At 44.1% G+C, this 18,158-nt stretch overlaps 3 protein-coding genes across 5 annotated transcripts; all 3 read right to left on the reverse strand.

The window, feature by feature from the left end:
* Positions 1 to 25: 25 nt before the first annotated feature.
* CHMP4A (charged multivesicular body protein 4A) lies at positions 26 to 3,870 on the reverse strand. The gene is made up of 6 exons (XM_003420963.4): positions 3,760 to 3,870; positions 1,876 to 2,025; positions 1,612 to 1,789; positions 1,086 to 1,200; positions 778 to 913; positions 26 to 345 (listed from the first exon to the last, which is right to left on the reverse strand). The coding sequence occupies exons 1-6, from the start codon at positions 3,788 to 3,790 to the stop codon at positions 287 to 289; spliced, it is 669 nt and encodes a 222-aa protein (XP_003421011.1). The 5' UTR covers positions 3,791 to 3,870; the 3' UTR covers positions 26 to 286.
* A 597-nt stretch (positions 3,871 to 4,467) lies between these two features.
* On the reverse strand, positions 4,468 to 6,678 carry MDP1 (magnesium dependent phosphatase 1). Of its 2 annotated transcripts, XM_010600540.3 has the most exons (6): positions 5,856 to 6,678; positions 5,678 to 5,738; positions 5,494 to 5,604; positions 5,034 to 5,141; positions 4,852 to 4,937; positions 4,468 to 4,679 (listed from the first exon to the last, which is right to left on the reverse strand). In XM_010600540.3, exons 1-6 carry the CDS (start codon positions 5,890 to 5,892, stop codon positions 4,588 to 4,590), a joined length of 495 nt encoding a protein of 164 aa, XP_010598842.2. In that variant the 5' UTR covers positions 5,893 to 6,678; the 3' UTR covers positions 4,468 to 4,587. The 2 variants fall into 2 exon arrangements, with proteins under 2 accessions (XP_010598842.2, XP_064148410.1); XM_064292340.1 differs by lacking the exon at positions 4,852 to 4,937 and having other exon boundaries at positions 4,520 to 4,685; positions 5,094 to 5,141.
* A 119-nt stretch (positions 6,679 to 6,797) lies between these two features.
* On the reverse strand, positions 6,798 to 18,153 carry NEDD8 (NEDD8 ubiquitin like modifier). 2 transcript variants are annotated; one of them, XM_003420962.4, is made up of 4 exons: positions 17,991 to 18,153; positions 11,092 to 11,139; positions 10,821 to 10,903; positions 6,798 to 7,167 (listed from the first exon to the last, which is right to left on the reverse strand). In XM_003420962.4, exons 1-4 carry the CDS (start codon positions 18,006 to 18,008, stop codon positions 7,071 to 7,073), a joined length of 246 nt encoding a protein of 81 aa, XP_003421010.1. In that variant the 5' UTR covers positions 18,009 to 18,153; the 3' UTR covers positions 6,798 to 7,070. The 2 variants fall into 2 exon arrangements, with proteins under 2 accessions (XP_003421010.1, XP_023395880.1); XM_023540112.2 differs by lacking the exon at positions 17,991 to 18,153 and adding an exon at positions 17,756 to 17,978.
* Positions 18,154 to 18,158: the final 5 nt, after the last annotated feature.

The raw sequence follows: 18,158 nt of genomic DNA on the forward strand, positions 1-18,158 counted from the left end.
AGACAAGGCAGTATAGACGCCGAGGTTCCGTTTGCCCAGTTTTATTGGGAGCAAGGGCACTGTAACCATTATCAAAGAGAACGTAGCCCAGCAGCTCCCCCTACACCAAGATCCATCTTCAGAGTTGAGCCAGGAATGGGAGGGCAACAGACACCTTTCTCAGGTAGGGTCACACTACCATCCTCAGCAGGACCTCCTAAAAAGGCTACGCACCTTTAGCTCAGCACTTGGCACTTAAGGAAAAGAGACCAATGAAGGTGGTGTTAGGAAGATAAATCCAGACTCATCAGGATATCCACTCTGTCAACTGCTTTAGTGCTTCTTCATCTTCATCTGCTTTGGGAGCTTTGGGGACAAAGACGCCCAGGGAAAGAAAGAAGAACTGTTAAGACTGGAGCCACCTCCAACCATCTCCTACTATACCACTCAGAGCCTGCTGAATTATGTCTCCTCAGCAAAGAACCTAAAGGTGCGGTGCTTCTACTTGCTGGGCTGCTGCTAATTCCCATAGAACTTTTATGCAAATTAGAAAAAAACGCCTTTCTCCTAGCATTTGCAGCCTAAAGCAGCATGCACAGCTTGGTGAGTGAAGCACATCATTCCCCAGTGTGTCCTCATTCCCTTCAGCCAGACACCCTTGCGCAGTCAACAACCTGTACAACTGTAGCAGCAGCCTTCTCTGCCTGGCTCCTTTGAGGCAAGACAGATGTGGAACAATCTTTCCTGCATCTCTCCCACCCTCTCAAGTCCTCCAGACCACAGAGCAGCCCCGGGTACCTGGCCCTGCAGGCAGATGTGTAGAGGGTATGCTGGGCAATTCGACTGGGGGTTCTTCCTCCTTGTCGCCCACATGTAGCAACTCCCGGGACAATTCTTCCTGCTCCAGCTCCTCTAGCTCCTCCAACAGTTCATCCTGGGTATAGGTTGACAAGACTGTTCAATATGAAGGAAGGAAACTTCTACTTCCAAAAACATACCACTTCTAGACTTATCCCCCAAAACTGTGCCCAAGAGCTTCTATTGGGCATTCTGCTGGGTGGTCCCAGGCTTTCTCTGATATTCCTTGACCCCTCATCCCCAGTCACCTCATCCACATCATCTCCAAAGCCCACGGCCCGAGAAATCGCATCTGAGATCTGCTGGGCCACCTCCTGTTGTTCTGTGATGTCAGCCATCAGTTCATCCACCTTGTCGATGTCCCTGAGAACAAGATACACAGCCAAGAAAGCAGGCAACAACCCCTGACTTTCTCATTTCACATGAATGAAGCCCTCTTGACTGTGGTCTTAGACTGGTAAGCCCATGACTACCAGACAGAAGAGATCCTTGGAAAATTATAGAGATATGTCTGGGTTGAGAAATTGTTAAGAGCCCACATTGGGGAGAATATGTTGCACTCCTTTCCCTGAAGGATCTTTAAGAATCAGAGAAATAATCTTTCCTCCCTTGAATGCCTCAGCCAGCAAGGAAGGAAAAAGGCATAGACTCTAGCTATCATAAGCATCTATACTTGTAAATTCACATTCTGAGAGGCGCCTTGAGGTTCAAGGTGTGATACCAAGCCACTCTCCCCAGAGCCTGTGGCCCTTCCTCCCCTCCCCCCGTACCCACATGTCCTGGTAGGCCTTCTTCATGCCTTGGGCAGCAAACTCCATGGCACGAAGCACTTCTGTGTTGGTGGTGGCATTCTCAATGGCTTCACGCTGAAACTCCAGGGTCGATAATGTCCCATCGGTTTGTGCCAGCTGCTGTTCCAATCTTTTCTTCCTCCGCAAAGCCTGCAGGGCAGCTGTCCCATCCCGCACCCTAAGCATCGGAGCCAGAAGCACCTGCTTCCCACCTGAGCCCTCCCCATCTGCTCCTTCCCCACATTACCTCTCTTATTCTTGGTCCCATGCTTCTTGGCCATCTGAAGCTCCTGTTGAATCTTGTGTTCCAGAAACTCCTGTTTCTTGATCAGTATCTTCTCTGTCTCCTTTAGTTTCTGTATTGCCTCTTCAGGGGTTGGCTCCTTCTCCTTCTTCCCTAAAGATTCCAATGGAGTAGGCCCATATTGTGTGAAGGAAAAACATTAGCCACCAATCACTGAGTGCTCAGTATGTGCTAGGCACTGTCCTGGCACTTTACTGTGTGATTGTCTATCCCTAAATGACTCCCTACAATGAATGTACTATCCTCACTTTGTGAATGTAAAAACAGGCTCAAAGATGTTAAAATTTTTTGTCCAAAATCACAACTAGCAAGAGACTGAGCAGGAATCGAAACAGGGCAGTATGATGTCACAAGCCAGGATTCTTTTTGCTAATCCAAGCTGCCTTTCAAATCATTTCCTGTCACTTAAAAAAAAAATTCTCCTATTTTACTTTTGTTGTTGTTGAGAGTATACACAAAACACACCAATAATTTCTACACGTACACTTCAGCGATAGTGATTACATTCTTCAAGCTGTGCAACCACTCACACTCTCCTTTTCTCAATTGTTCCTCCCCCACTAATATAAACTCACTGCCCCCTAAGGTTCCTATCTACTCTTTCAAGTTGCTGTTGTCAGTTTGATTCCATATGGAGTGTTCTTTTTAGAATCATTGTTCACTTGCTGCCCTAGGAGATGATCAAAGTCCTGACTGCACAGGATCAAATGAAAGAACTACAGGGAACTAAAGGAAAAAAATCTGATTTTGACTTTCTCCTTCATCTTCTACACTTCTAAGAATTTTTCCCCCCAATATAAAACGTCTCTTCCTGCTTAAAATCTTTCCACACTGTCCACTGCCTACGGGACACAACCCAAAACTTTCTAGCAGGATGTACAAGGTCCACACTTTCCTCTACCTTCCCCTTCTTCTTGATCACATACACTCACTCACCCAGCAGCCAGAAGTCTCTTCCGTGAACAGACCACATACTTCTCCTCCCTCTGGCTTTGTGTACACTACTCCTGCTTCCTGAAATACCTCAGCTCCCTACCTGACAAGCTCCTAACTTTCTGGGAACTCTTCTGGATCACTCCCTCCAATGCCTACTTCTACGCTCCCTGGTGCTTTACCAACATCGCCACCAGTGAGTTGCTACCAGTACCAGTTGCCATGGAGTAGATTCCGACTCATGGCGACCCCCTGTACCAGAGTAGAACCGCGCTCCATAGGGTTTTCAATAGCTGGTTTTTCAGAAGCAGATTGCCAGGCCTTTTTTCAGAGGTGCTTCTGAGTGGCCTGGAACCTCCAACCTTTCTGTTAGCAGCCAAGCATGTTAAAGGTTTGCTCCACCTGACAGACTCCTGAGTTGCCATGCTACACTGTAAATACCTGTCTGTACTTGTCTTCCTTCATCAGACATGAGCTTCAAGAAGGCAGTCTTTCTTATTCACCTCAGATTTGCCCAGCACAATGCCTGGCTCAGTCAGCATCAGCGTTTTGGAAAGGACTGGATTCCACAGGTGGAAACTACACTCCCCCAAGCCACACATTAGGAGCCAGTACAACTACCATGACCTCGACTCACATCCCCTCCCTGACCCGGAGCTCTTCCCTCAGACAGCGGGGAAGGAAGACAGAGGAGAGCAATGGTCCCTCTGGCACCGGAGATGGGCCTAGCACCGCCATCGGCCGGGGCTGCTCGGTTTCTTCCCCTGCCCAGGGCCGAGCGCGGTACTGGCCCCGCAGCCCGCGCACGCCTCCCCGTATGGCCGAGTCCTGCCACGGTTCCCCTTCCCAGCCCCCACCAACACCTTCCAGCACATTCCTCTCTCCCGGCCTCACCCTTCCCGAAGAGTCGACTGAGACCACTCATCGCCACTCTCGCCTCGATCCCACGGTGTCTTCCACACTTCCGCCTTGCTCAATTGGAGGGCGAAGCCTCATCACTCAGCGACAGCCGTGGCCAATCACTCCTAAGTGCACCGCGGCGACATCACCACCAGACGCAAATAGGACCACTTGTACCACGTGACCCAAGCCATCAGCTCCAAATTGACGTGCTCTTCTTAAAGCAGCCGCTTTATTTTCAACTCTAAAAGGGCTCCTGTCCCACCCAACAACAGAATATTTGTTTCCTGGAAGGAATGTGCATGATAATGGTACCCCAGGGTAGGGGGCCAGCGGAAGAGTTCTTCACGGCCTTTACCCTTGGCAGAGCTGAGGAAAGGGGGAGAGGGAGGGAGTGCAGGGCCTGATGCAGTCTAACGCTTCACACCCTGGTTTTGGCACATCAGGATAGCCAACCCCAGTCCACACACTTGTTGTTAGTTGCTGTTGAGTCAATCCTGACTCATGGTGACCCCATATGTGCAGAGTAGAACTGCTCCATAGGGTTTCAAGGCTGTGACCTTTTGGAAGCACATCACGGGGCCTATCCTCCCAGGCACCTCTGGGTGGGTTTGAACTGCCAACCTTTTGGCTAGTAGTTGGGTGCTTAACCGTTTGCACCACCCAGAGACTCCATTCACACACTAGAAAAACAGAAACAACCCACACCGTGGGTAGGATCTCTTCTGTCACACACAAATACACTTTAATAATTTACAAATGCACCTCAAAATGCCTTCCCCTTTTTATGCCTCAAACGAGACTCATCCACAGGGTTGGACCTCAAGGCCCAACTTGGGCCTTTGCGAATGTCTCTAACCCTTGAGTTAGGGTTTGAAGATTCATTCCATTCTGGACATGAACACAGGTAACACCTAAAAGGAAAAGAAGTCACATTTCAGCGGGCCTCAGGGCTCTTCATTATTACTTTCACCTTTTGTGGGTATCACCTGTCATGCAGACTGTCCACCCTGTACACATCTACCTAACCCCTCTTTGGGAACCTTCCTCCTCACTTCCCAAATGGCTATCCTCATCACTCAGTACCCAGCTTGCTGACGTCTACAATATTCCGCTTCTCATCATCAAAGAAGATCATCTGGGAGAAAGGAACTCCAGTCTTCTGCTGCAACCTATGCAAGACAGGGCAGGGGTAACCAAGCTGGCATCTTGGTTCCCCAGCCTTTCTGGTATTCTTTCTCCCTGCCCCTGCCCTTCTCTCTGTGTACCTCTTAAAGTGTGTGACCTTGCTGCCTGGATAGATTTCCCGACGAACAAAGTATCTGATTAGGTCAAAGAGTTCCAGCAGTTGGTTGGCCCCTTCAATCTCACCTGTTCTGCAAAAAATGTAATAGATGGGATCAACAGAGTGAAGGGCCAGGGCTGCAAATGAAGTTAAGTACAATTGTGGGAAATCAAATTGCTGTTTTTCCAGGATGGGTAGGAAACCTCGGCCCTTATTCAACTCCATATTCCTCCAGTTTCACACAGCAGACACTCAGGCAATGTTCAATATATATAAGTCACACGGGAAGGTATGATTAGTAAAAAAAAAAAAAAAAAAAAAAATGCAAATGCTTGCAAATTTGCACCTCCTAAATTTTTGCAGCCAGAGATTACACAACAAGTCTCCCCAAGCATGCATCCCTCAGCACTAGACTGACAGTTTTTGTTGGTCGCTCTTCTTACCGAGAAGCGGCCGCGACGGGCACCCCCAGGCCCTGCAGTCGTTCCAGGACCTCGGGCACATCTGGGTAAAGCCGGACGGTCCGACTCCGGCTATCTCGTACAGTTCCATCACTGCAGAGGGCGAGAGTGAGTTCAGCTCTGGCCCGGCCCCTCCCGGTCCCTGTCCTCCCTAGCCCTGCCTCACCGGCTCCTGTGGAAAGGGGGGTCTACATGCGTGTCTACCCAGAAAGGCCAGAGCGTGTAATCTGCGAGAGAAAGGAGGGAGAAGGTTCAGCCTTGAAGGGCTCAGAGTTTCGGGAGAGGTACAACTGGGATGTGGAGAGGGAGTGCATCCTACGAAACTCTCCCCACCCGACTCTCACCCAGGTCAAAGACTGCGAGCTTTGGAAGCCGCGCCATGTCGGGCTCCGGAGGCTGCGTGCACGGAGGCGGAGCTTTCTCCAGAGCCAGAGTGCCCGGCAACGCTCCAGCTGGAAAGAGGCCGCCTCGCTTGGATATGGAGAAACGGCGACTAGAGCGCCACCACACCCGGATGAAGCCGTCGGCCTGGTAACCGCGCAAGAGCGCCTCCTGACCGTGGAGGATGGGGAGGACTGCAGCAAAATACCAAGGACACCGTCCACAGAACAGTACGGTAGTTCTCTCTCCAAAAGGCTAGCCACAGAGGTTTTCTTCCCTGACTCCTCCATACCAGTCAGCCTCGCTAGATTCTACTGTAGAAGTCAGGGAAGGGAAGCAAGCCCTTTCTTCCACCACTTGCATTTTATCCTACCAACTGAGAACTGAGTGAGCCATCACAGCTAGCCACTCCTACCGCCTTTCTCCGTATGAGGGTCTCGATACTTGTAGAGCCCAGAGCCCTCAGCAATATTACAGCCATAAATAACGTAGTGTCTGCAAGGACCTTGAGGCCCTTCTCCAACCAGGACCAGATGTCCAGCAGAGCCACAATAGGAGAGAATTTACTTTCCTGATTTCTATCATTCATGTCAGTAATATGTCCAAATAATGGTTTTGGGGGGCAGGGGTATGGACTGATTCACAGTGTTTACCCATTTCTGTAAATACTCCCACCATGGACAATTTCAAGCTACCAACCTGAAGTCATTTAACATGGAGTTGGGAAGAGATGCCAATAATTGGCTCTCGTGAGCAGGTAAGAGCTGGCTTCGGCACATCACTGAGAGTAGGCTTTCCTAGGGTCTGATAATAGCTTCCACTGTCCTACTCCTTCAGCCTGGTATAAATGGGTGAGCATGGGATCCATTTTTATGTCAGTCATATTTGTACAATATAAGAAAAGATTCCAGGAGGCCAGGAAATGTTTTATTGACAACCAGGGACATACCCATGAGAGAGGGGAGCACAAAGGACTGCAAACTAAAACCCAACAGCCAGCAAGGGCCCTCTGTGCCAGGAACACTGCATCCTGGGGTCCTCACAGTCTCCCACCAGTAGATATGCAAGACTGGGCATCCAGGGGAGGGGACATGGCTCTGGGGTCCCAGAGAGTGAGAGGATATATGATGCCTCATTATGAGTGACAGGGTAAGGAGGTAAAATGGAGGGAGGGTCCATCACTTCCTAATGCCACCTCCTCCTCTCAGAGCCAACACCAGGTGGAGAACTGAACCGCCCAGGATCTTGTAATCAGCTGCTGTCTTCTCATCATTCCTGTAGAAGGGAAAAAAAAAGCACTAGAAATACCGTTTAGAACAGGGGTTTTAAACCTCGGATTTATGGATCCCTTTGGGTGTCTGTGAACTTACATGGGTGAAAAATTGTACCGTTATTTTTACTAACCACTAACTCAAACATGGAGCTCTGGTAGGTCAGTTCTACTCTGTCCTATAGGGTCACTCTGAGTCGGAACTGACTCGACGACAAGGGGTTTGTTTTTGACTCAAATATAGCACTTCTTTTAATTTTGAATATAAGCAAACCACAGTAGTATTAGCAATATGGATAAACTATTTTCATCAAGTTGCAACTGTTCCAAGTATCTTAAAAATATTTCAAAATTATGGTAGTTATTAGGCCCACCATTCTTTTTTTTTTAAGGCTTAGTTTTTGCTTTACTGGTAACCTGGTTTACAAGCACACCACTGAATGTTGTTAGGCACAGTCCAGTCAGTTCCGACTCACAGTGACTCTATGTACAACAGAACAAAACTCTGCCTGGTCCTGTGCCATCCTCACAATCATTGCTGTGTTTGAGCCCACTGTTGCAGCCACTGTGTCAATCCATCTCACTGAGGGTCTTCTTTTTCGCTGACCCCCTACTTTACCAAACATGATGTCCTTCTATAGGGACTGGTCTCTCGTAATAACATGTCCAAAGTACCTAAGACAAAGCCTCACTATCCTCCCTTCTGAGGAACATTCTGGCTGTAGTTCTTCCAACACAGACGTTATTTCTTCTGGGTTTGAAGGCAGTCTCCAGCATATTCAATATTCTTTGCCAATACCATAATTCAGATGCATCATCTTCTTCAGTCTTTCTTATTTGTTGTCCAGCGTTCCCAGGTGTATGAGGCGACTGAAAATACAACGGCTTATGTCAGGTGCGTCTTAGTCCTCAAAGTGACATCTTTGTTTTTTAACACTTTAAAGGGGTATTTTGCAGCAGATTTGCCCAATGCAATACATTGTTTCTTTTTTATGTAATATTTTATTGAGTTTTTGGTGAAGGTTTATACACCAAGTTAGGTTCCCACTCGACAATTTCCACACAAATTGTTCAGTGACATTGATTGCATTCATCACAATGTGTCAACATTCTCTTTATGTTCTGTTTGTTCCATTTCCAGTAGGCTAGTTACCCTGCCCCTTTATCTCCTCATCTTTGCTTGTTGACCTTTTGGTCTCATACAGATGGTTTTTAAGTAAAGCACCAATCTTATGAGTAATATTGTTTTATGTGCCACTTTGCTATTTTTCTAAGAGGTGATCTCGAGATAGGCTGGGTTCTAGATTTAAAGAGTGTCTCAGCGTAACTGTCTCAGTGAGTCCTCTGTTCTCCACTGTTCCAACTTTTGTTGGAACTGGCAGTGCTGGTAGCTGGGCACCATCTAGTTCTTCATGTCTCAGGTCAGACAAGGTTGTGGCCCCTGTAGACTTGCTTCTTCTCTGAGCTTTTGGTTGTCTTCTTACTATTTTCCTTCTGGCGAGTAGATACTAATGGTTGTGCATTAAATGGTTGCTCGCAAGCTTTTAAGACCCCAGATGCTACTCATCTCACTAGGATGCAGGTAACGATTTCTGTGAACTCTGTTATGCCAATTTACTGAGTTGTCCCATGAGACTGTGGTCTTAAGCCTTCAAGCCCACAAAAGTAATCTTGGAAGGTGTCTGGTTGTTTTGAGATTATCCATATTTGTATCTTCAATGAATATATGCGCCTGCACCCACATATTTGAATTTATACATACCTGTACTTTTTTTTATACTTCTGGAGGGAAACCCTGCTGGCGTAGTGGTTAAGTGCTATGGCTGCTAACCAAAGGGTCAGCAGTTCGAATCCGCCAAGCACTCCCTGGAAACTCTATGGGGCAGTTCTACTCTGTCCTATAGGGTTGTTATGAGTCGGAATCGACTCGACAGCACTGGGTTTGGTTTTTTGGTTTTTTATACTTCCGGAGCCCTGGTGGCGCACTGGTTAAGAGTTATGACTGCCAACCAAAAAGCTGGCAGTTCAAATCTACCAGCCACTCCTTGGAAACCCAATTGGGCAGTTCTACTCTGTCCTATAGGGTCGCTATGAGTCAGAATCGACTTGATGCAATTTTTTTTTTTAATGGATATTTGTATCTGTTCTCATCTATATACAGCTGTACCTACCCATATGCCAATTTGCCCATACCCATCCATATTGCATTGGGTGAATCTGCTGCAAAAGACCTCTTTAAAGTGTTAAAAAGCAAAGATGTCACTTTGGGAACTAAGTAAGGTACAGCTGACCCAAGCCATGGTATTTTCAATTGTCTCACATGCATGAGAAAGCTGGACAATGAATAAGAAAGACTGAAGAAGAATTGATGCCTTTGAAGTATGGTGTTGGTAAAGAATACTGAATATCATGGACTACCAGAAGAACGAACAAATTTGTCTTAGAAGAAGCGCAGCCAGAATGTTCCTTGGAAGCAAGGATGGTAAGACTTCATTTCAGTACTTTGGACATGTCATCAGGAGGGACCAGTCCTGGAGAGGGACATCATGTTTGGTAAAGTAGAGGGTCAGTGAAAAAGAAGACCCTCAACGAGATGGACTGACACAGTAGCTGCAACAATGGGCTCAAGTGTAACAATGATTCTGAGGATGGCACAGAACCGGGCAGTGTTTCGTTCTGTTGTACACAGGGTCGCTATGAGTTGGAACTGACTCAATGGCACCTAACAACAGTAACATCCATATGTGCTCAAACATTTGTTTTTTTTCTTTGGTTGTGTTGTGCTCACTACGTCCACATTCGCTGCCACTTTTCCCATCACCAAAGATAACAAGTCCCTGTGGTGTAAAGCGTACCTTTCCCCTCCCTCCCGAATGGCCACCAATGAACATTGGTCTCTCTATATTTACCTATTCTTGTCTTCTTATGGAAACCCTGGTGGCGTAGTGGTTAAGTGCTATGGCTGCTAACCAAAGGGTCGGCAGTTCAAATCCGCCAGGCGATCCTTGGAAACTCTATGGGGCAGTTCTACTCTGTCCTATAGGGTCGCTATGAGTCGGAATTGACTCAATGGCACTGGGTTTGGTTTTTGTTGTCTTCTTATAAAAGAGGGATCATAGAATATTTGTTCTTATATGCTTGACTTATTCCACTTAGCATTATGCCCTCCAGGTCCATTCATATTATATTTTGCAGACTCAGCATTGTTCTTTATGGTTGCGTATTCCATTGCGTGTATGCACCACAATTTGCTTATCCATTCATCCATTGATAGGCACTTTGGTTATTTCCATTTATTTGCTAAAGTAGGTACAAGCATATGCGTGCATATGTCTGGTTGTGTCACTATTTTTAGGCCTCCAAGGTACCACCATTAAATCTTATTTAATGCATTAATAAAGCACATATGCTACTATATCTCAAATTCCTTTTACAGTATTTTGATAACTATATTTCAATATAATTCATTTCCTTCAAAATTCTATGTATTTTATGACTGTAAAAACCTTACTATGAGAATGGGTTCACAGGCTTCACCAAGGTGCCAAAGGGTCCCAATGCACCAAAGAGAGAGAGGCAGGCCCAATCCATCTTCAGCACTTGCCCCTCCTCATCTTCACATAAGATTGCCACGCCCTCATTCCCATCCCAAACTTACATCTGTTTGCCACTGTAAATGAGTCGCTGCTGCTGTGGGGGGATTCCCTCTTTCTCCTCCACACGCTCCTTGATTCGCTCCACCTTTAAGGGAACAAGTAGTCAGGGGCTGTTCAAGCAGGGGTAAAAAAAAAAAAAAAAAGGACCATGAAAATGGAAAGAACAAGGGCTATGTAGACAGCATGAGAGATAAAGGACCAAGTTCATAGGCACGCACAAACAAATATACATGGCAGGGAGAAGTGCATGAAGAGGTGTTGAGAATACATCACCTTGTCTGTGGGTTCAATGTCAATTTCAATTTCTTTTCCGGTCAGCGTCTGAAATAGGCAAGGGTTTCATGAATCCTATGGCCCAACACACTTACAAATTTGTCTTCTAGGTAAGACATCACGTCCTGATCTCTGGCGGTCTACTACCTTCTGAAAGATGAACATTATCAGAAAAGCTGTTCTGAAGAATTAGAAGGCTTTGATCATAACATTTCAGGTTGTGGACACTGGCAGGAAAAGATTCTGTGAACCATCTAACCCTCTTAATCCCATAGGTCATCTTTTCCCCGCACCCTCACTAAAATCAGTGAGGATACTGCCATTCCTTTGGATGTGACTCCAATGAGAGGTGTCTTAAAGTATTCCTTCAAGTCACAAAGACGTGTTCTATTATAAATATCAACAGTAGACATTAACGTTCAGATAATTCAAAGAATCCTCAAGGACATCAGAGATCACTTCTGATCAACTTTTTAAGAAACACTTAGAATTCTTCCAAAGCGTTTCCAGAATTCTTCCTAAATCCTAAAGTGCAGCTCCGGACTTCTGAACTTCCTCCATAGGATAAGTGCTGCTGTTACCCAAATACTGTATTTATGCTGATTGTACAGTCATGTATCCGAGGCTCCACCCAAGCTACTCTCCCATCCCTCCTCACTCTCTAAAACTCTAGTCCTATCAGGTTACAGTGATCCAGACAATAAACACACCACGCAGCCTAATTAGGGCATTTCTTTGCTTTTACTCCTTTCCAATACTCTCCCCTACTCCTCAGACCTTCAAAAATCAGTTGCTGTTGAATTGATTCCAAACCATGGCTTTCCCATGTGTGTCAGAGCAGAACCGTGCTCTGTAGGGTTTTCAATCGTGCATTTTTTGGTAGATTGCCAGGCCTTTCTTCTGAGGTGCCTCTGGATGGACTTGCGCTTCCAACCTTTCGGCTAGCAGCTGAGCATGTTAAATGTTTATACCACCCAGGGACTCCAAAACTTGTTCCCAATGCACTTTATTAATACCTTCCTTTATGCCTATTGGAGCCCTGGTGGTGCAGTGGTTAAGAGCTCGGCTGCTAACCAAAAGGTCAGCAGTTGGAATCCACCAATTGCTCCTTGGAAACCCTGTGGGGCAGTTCTGCTCTGTCCTACAGGGTCACTATGAGTCGGAATTGACTCAACAGGAATGGGTCTGGTTTGGTTTTTGGTTTATGCCTATTCCAACTTACTAAATGACAGAGCCTGTTTTATTCGTCTTCCTAATTCCAAGCATAAAGCACAGTGTTTGGCATATAAGCAGTCAATAAATACTTGTGGAAGGGTTAAATACACTGATGATCATGTTATAATCACAGCTAACACTTACTAAAGACTTCCCAAGTGGCAGAAACTATCCTGAGTGCTTTACATGCATCAACACATTTAATCCTTACAAGTTCCTATATGCACTATGTTCGTTTTATAGATGAGAAAACTGGGGTTTAGAGAGATTAAAAAGCATGACTATGAAGTCAAAAATAGAGTGTGAATCCAAACAGACTGTCCAATCCTAGAGTACTTACAGCTCTGCACACTTACTGCCTGAGTCTGGCTGGACCAGTGTTGGGGCCCAATGTACACTACTGCAGTAGCTCACAAGATAACATATGGTCCCTCTCTATGGTATTCATGTAGACCAGAATGAAGAAAGTACTTAGAAAATTTCCTGACCGTGAGAATGATTCAGTATTAAGTATGTTTCAAAAACACAAAAGAAACTCCTTTGGATTTATCTGTCTGGCCACAGAAGAACAAATTACAACAGTGATTCTCAAGTTGCCACTCCAAACCAAGCTGGTGTGAGATTTTCAATAGTCTATGGCAAAATGAAGAAAATAATGACAACAGTGACATTTTCATGAAGCTAAATATATTCATTTTAACATGTCCTTTTATGAAATGATGGTAATTTTTACGATCCCTATCTGACAAAGTGATAATTTTCAGTTCTGTTATCCAAAATTACTTCACTTTATCAATTTTAATTTTTTTTTTTGTGGTATAATATACATACCATAAAATTTATTACTTTAACTATTTTCAAGTGTACAATTTAGCAGCATTAGGTACATTCACGGTGTTGTGTAACCGGGGCTATGTTCTATTTCTGGATCCCTATCATCCAAAATAGAAAAGCTATACCCATTAAATAATAGCTCCCCATTACCCACCCCCCCATCCCTGATAACCTCTATTCTATTTTCTGTATCTATAAATTTTTCTTATTCTAAATACTTCATATAAGTGGAATCACACAATTTTTGTCCTTTTGTGTGTGGCTAATTTCACCCCCTGTGTCTCCGAGGTTTATCCATGTTGTATGATACATCAGAACTTCACTCCTTCCAACTGCATAGTATTTCATTGTATGTATGTATGCATGTATATACCACATTTTATCAATTCATCTGCTGATGGATATTTGCGTTGCGCCCATTTTTTGGCTATTGTGAATAGTGCTGCTATGAACACCAGCATACAAGTACCTGTTTCAATCTGATCTTATTATTTTAAAGGCAAAGACTCTTCAACTAGGCAATTCCACTTCTAGGTAACTAACTTGGTGGAGAAAACTGGGCACACATCCAAAGAGGCACATGTGAGGTGCACTGTAGCACTGTTTGTAAAAACAAAAAAAACTAGCAACAGTCTAAATGCCCAATAACAAGAAACCTATTAAACTATGGTACATCTATGCATGTACCACACTGAACAATAACAATTTATACACTAACATGGAAAGATACAACGAATGTAAAATCCTTTAAATAATATATAATTACATATTTTTATATCCATATATTTACAAACATAATATGTACCAACCCAATCCAAAAAAAACCCACTGCCATCGAGGCGATTCCAACTCATAGCGACCCTATAAGACTGAGTAGAACTGCCCTATAGAGTTTCTAAGGAGCGCCTGGGGGTTTTGAACTGCGGACCTCTTGGTTAGCAGCCATAGCACTTAACCACTACGCCACTAGGGTTTCCAATATGTACATACATGGAAAAAAAAAAAGGATTAAAAGTATACATATCTCTGGTAGTACTGGCATTCTTTGAGAAGGGGAGCAGGACTGAGGAGAAAGTGTATCAAGGGTTGTTGCTATCGGTGGCCATCAAGTCGACCTGGACTCACAGCAATCCCACGTGTTACAGAGCAGACAGCTCCACAGAGTTTTCTTGGCTGTAATATTAACAGAAGCAGATTGCCAGGCCTCTTCCTCCTCAGTACGCTGGGTGGGTTCGAACCAACACCCTTTAGGTTAGCAGTTGAGTGCAAATTGTTTGCACCATCAAGGGACCTTGATAATTATGGTTATGTCAGAAAAAAAAAAAAAAGTTTTTCCCTTTTAGAGATAAATACCGAAATACATACGAATAACATGATATACTACCTGGGATTTGCTTTAAAAAAAAAAAAATCAGGGGGATTTGGTGAGTGTTAATAAAATTAATTGGCCACGAGATGATAAACTTTTGAAGGTGGGTGAGGGGTACTTTATATTATACTTCCTGCTGTTGTATATGTTAAAATTTCCCACGATTAAAGTTTTTTTTAGATTAGTTGAATAATTTAAAAAGATACTATGGATACATCATGTCATCCTGAGTTTCTTTCCTCAAACCTGATAACTGACCTGGCAATATATCCAAGGTTATTTACCAAGTATACAATGAACCTAAGCCTGACAACTGCTCCAGGCACTGGAGAGGCTAGAAAAGAAATATGAGATCGGCCTTCACCAACAATCTTTTTCAAGTGAAAATTTACAACCAAGAAACAACCAGACATAAAATTAATAGAACAAAACAGTATACGAAAAAGTACCAATGTTGTATACTGTTTTCTAAATATGAGGGGCAATGACAAAGTGCTACAGTGAGAGAAAATCAACTTAAACCTCAAAGAGATAAATTTCACACCCACTAGAAGAGCTACAATCAAAACAGTTAACACCACCAAAAGTTGGCAAGGGTGCAGAGCAACTGCAATCTGATACACTGCAGATAGGAATGTAAAATGGTACAACCACTTGGAGAACTGTTTGGCACACTCTTTTAAAAAATTAAACATGTATCTACCACATGACTCAGCAATTCCTTTCCTAGGTATTTATTCAAGAGAAATAAAAACACACATCCATAAAAAAACTTGTATATGAATGTTCATATGAGCCTTATTTATAACCAGAAACAATCTGAATGTCTATCAAAAGGAGAATGGATAAACAAATTGTGATACAGTCACCCAATGGAATACTACTCAGTATTAAGAAATAAACTACAGGTATACACAACAGACATCATGCTGAGTGAAAGAAGCCAGACACAAAATTCACATAATGTATAATTCCATTTATGTAAAGTTCTAAAACAAGCAAAACTAACTGACAGAACATTCCAGGAAGTGGGGTGGAAATGTTCTATATTTTGTTTTCGCAGTGGTTATATGTGGGTGTATACTATTGCTGAAAAGTCACTGAACTAAATCCTTAAGAACTGTGTGTTTTACTTGTACATTAAAAACATGAATGAGAAAAATGGGGCTGAGATAGTAAACGCAGTTGCACAAGGTAAACTGCAATGAGGAAATTAATGCAGAATCTGAAGTTAGGAAGTAACAAGATGAAAAAGATGTTTAAGGAAGTTCTGTCTGGTTTTGTACACTATGTCTTGTATGGCAGTAGGAAAACTCTGTTATCACAGAGAAATAAAGACAAACTAATAAGATCCTGGATCTGAATGAAGGGTAAGAGGAATGGAAAGAGAAAAGAGGTTCCAAAGGAAAAATTATTTCCTATCAAAGAGTAATGCTCTAAGAACTGAGTTCTAGATACCTGGTAGCTGATGGGACCAGTTGTGAGGTGGGTATTCGGAAGATGGCATAAGATAGAAGATGACACATTTAATTTTTTGAGCCACAGAGATGGAGGTGGACAAGAGAAGATTTCAACCAGCAGGGATTTAGCTGTAAAGGATTATAAAAAGATATGGAAAGAGTCAGCTACATAGAGACAAAAGATGAAGAATAAATAATTCATAAAAGAACCCTACAAAAAAACCTATCATTTGCATAGTAATGAAGAGTTCATGGCGTTCATATACGTTATGTATTTTACATGTACATATTTTAATGTAGCAAACAAAAAAGAGATGGACGACAGAGAGTGCTGTTTGAAGACAAAAAGGAAAGTGTTGTGGGGAAAGGAGAATGACAATTTTAGAGAAGCACTAAATAAAAATGGATTCAAAGTTTCTAAGATCAGAAAGGCCATGATCGTGAACCTTGCTACTAAAATGCAGTCCCCAGAAAAGCGGCATCAGCATTAACTGCGAGCATGTCAGAATGCAGAATATCAGACCCCATCCCAACTCCACTGAATCAGAATCAATATTCTATCAAGACCCCCATCTTGAACACAGTACAGTATTTTTTAAACTGCAGGTCTCAACCCATCAGTAGGTTATGAAATCAACTTAGAATAGAATTGAAAATATCAGTATCACACACAGTAAGGGTAAGTTTTCTGTGTATGGGTGACGAGGTAAAATTTTTAAGTGTAGGGTGAAATTAAAAAAAAAAACTTTGAAAAACACTAAACACAAGAATAGTAGTAACTTCTTTGGGCTAAGAGGACATGAGAAACCATACGGATTGAAAAGAAAATAAAATTACTTATCTGGTAGTGTTTTTCAAACATTTTTGACAGTGACTAAGAAATACACGTGAATCATTAACACATACATGTATGGTATGCATGAAAACGAAAACAATTTTTTCACAAAGCAATATCCTTACCTTTGCCAGCAATATACCCTGATATTTTCTATTTTATTTCTTTTTTAAAAAACGCTGCTCGAGACCCACTGACTTATTCAACCGACTTCACAACTCTTTTATTAGTTACTATTCAAAGTTTGAAAACCAATGATCTTCAACATGCTGTTTGGCTTCAATCCTTCCCTAAGAGGTGGTTTGGGAGGGCTGGCGAAAAGGTTAAGAATGGCTAACATTATGGTGATTCTGTTGCAGTAACAACGATAGACTTATCAGTACAACTTGACGCTAGACTGCATCAATTGTTAGTTTGTGTGTCTCTCTCTCTGAAGGTACAAAAGAGGAAACAGCAGATAAAAATAATGAGGATTGAGAACAGGAGAAAAAGGAAATGAAGAAAAACCACGGGAGTTAAGAAGTGGAGATGAAGGAAACACTGACGCCCGCTGCTAGAACCAAGAACTAGGGCACCGATAACTAACCTGCCTCAGTCAAGGTCCAGGATGCCCGGCTCAAAAAGTCAGCTGCTGACTGAACACACTCCCAGCTTTGGTTCCTGTAAGGACGACTGAGACACTACATCTTGGCAACCATCAGCAAAGGCTCGCTGTCTAGTCCCTGGGAGGCCCCCGGTTCTCCCAGGCTAACGTTTTTGCGCTGTGCTCGAAGACAGCCGATGTTAGGGGCTAGGATAAGAAGGTAGGCTGGTCACGAAGAATGGAGATCAGCTTATTCCAAGAATTCTAAAGAGAGGGGGGCCAAGCTGATGCTAGGCCTTCTCTACGACCACAAGGGTTTGAATATAGAGACGGACAAAGGCGGTCACCTTCTGGGTTAGGGCACCGACCTGACGAGAAAGTAGGGATGGCACAGTCCTCGGGTTTGTCTGGTGGGGCTGGCCCCCGCTCTCAAAACCCTCCAGGGTCCCCTTATTTCCCATCGCCCCTCGCGCGGAGCCCTGAGACTGTCAGCGCCCTCCAAGCTCGGGGAAAAGCGTGGTTTTCCTTCCCCGCTTCCCCCGTGAGAGGCACAGCGGCTAGCCCAGTACCCCAGCGTCTCGGCAAGGCTGGAGGTGCTCCCACCTTCACTTTAATTAGCATCTTCTTCCTAGTTTTGGGCTGCACAGGAATAAACTGCTGCTTCCACCGCTGCGGTCGCTGCGGACGCTCTCCAACACTCTGCCTGTGGGAAATCACTTCTGCTTCCGGGTCACCACTGTGTGGCTCCACCCCTATTTTACGGCCTTTCCC

Source organism: Loxodonta africana, chromosome 10 (genome assembly GCF_030014295.1).
Source record: "Loxodonta africana isolate mLoxAfr1 chromosome 10, mLoxAfr1.hap2, whole genome shotgun sequence".
In the NCBI taxonomy this organism is placed as follows: Eukaryota; Metazoa; Chordata; class Mammalia; order Proboscidea; family Elephantidae; genus Loxodonta; species Loxodonta africana.

Excerpts from the sequence above, each read along its gene's own strand:
- CHMP4A (XM_003420963.4), bottom strand. The coding sequence starts at position 3,790 with ATGAGTGGTCTCAGTCGACTCTTCGGGAAGG. Across the intron at positions 2,026-3,759 it reads CAGTCGACTCTTCGGGAAGG|GGAAGAAGGAGAAGGAGCCA; the intron begins GTGAGGCCGGGA and ends TGGAATCTTTAG. Across the intron at positions 1,201-1,611 it reads AAGAAGGCCTACCAGGACAT|GGACATCGACAAGGTGGATG; the intron begins GTGGGTACGGGG and ends TCTTGTTCTCAG.
- MDP1 (XM_010600540.3), bottom strand. The coding sequence starts at position 5,892 with ATGGCGCGGCTTCCAAAGCTCGCAGTCTTTGACCTGG. Across the intron at positions 5,739-5,855 it reads GCTCGCAGTCTTTGACCTGG|ATTACACGCTCTGGCCTTTC; the intron begins GTGAGAGTCGGG and ends TTTCTCTCGCAG. Across the intron at positions 4,938-5,033 it reads AAGGTCACACACTTTAAGAG|GTTGCAGCAGAAGACTGGAG; the intron begins GTACACAGAGAG and ends TGTCTTGCATAG.
- NEDD8 (XM_023540112.2), bottom strand. The coding sequence starts at position 17,848 with ATGGGAAATAAGGGGACCCTGGAGGGTTTTGAGAGCGGGGGCCAGCCC. Across the intron at positions 11,140-17,755 it reads CATCCCTACTTTCTCGTCAG|ACGCTGACCGGAAAAGAAAT; the intron begins GTCGGTGCCCTA and ends TGCCTATTTCAG. Across the intron at positions 7,168-10,820 it reads ATTTACAGTGGCAAACAGAT|GAATGATGAGAAGACAGCAG; the intron begins GTAAGTTTGGGA and ends TCCCTTCTACAG.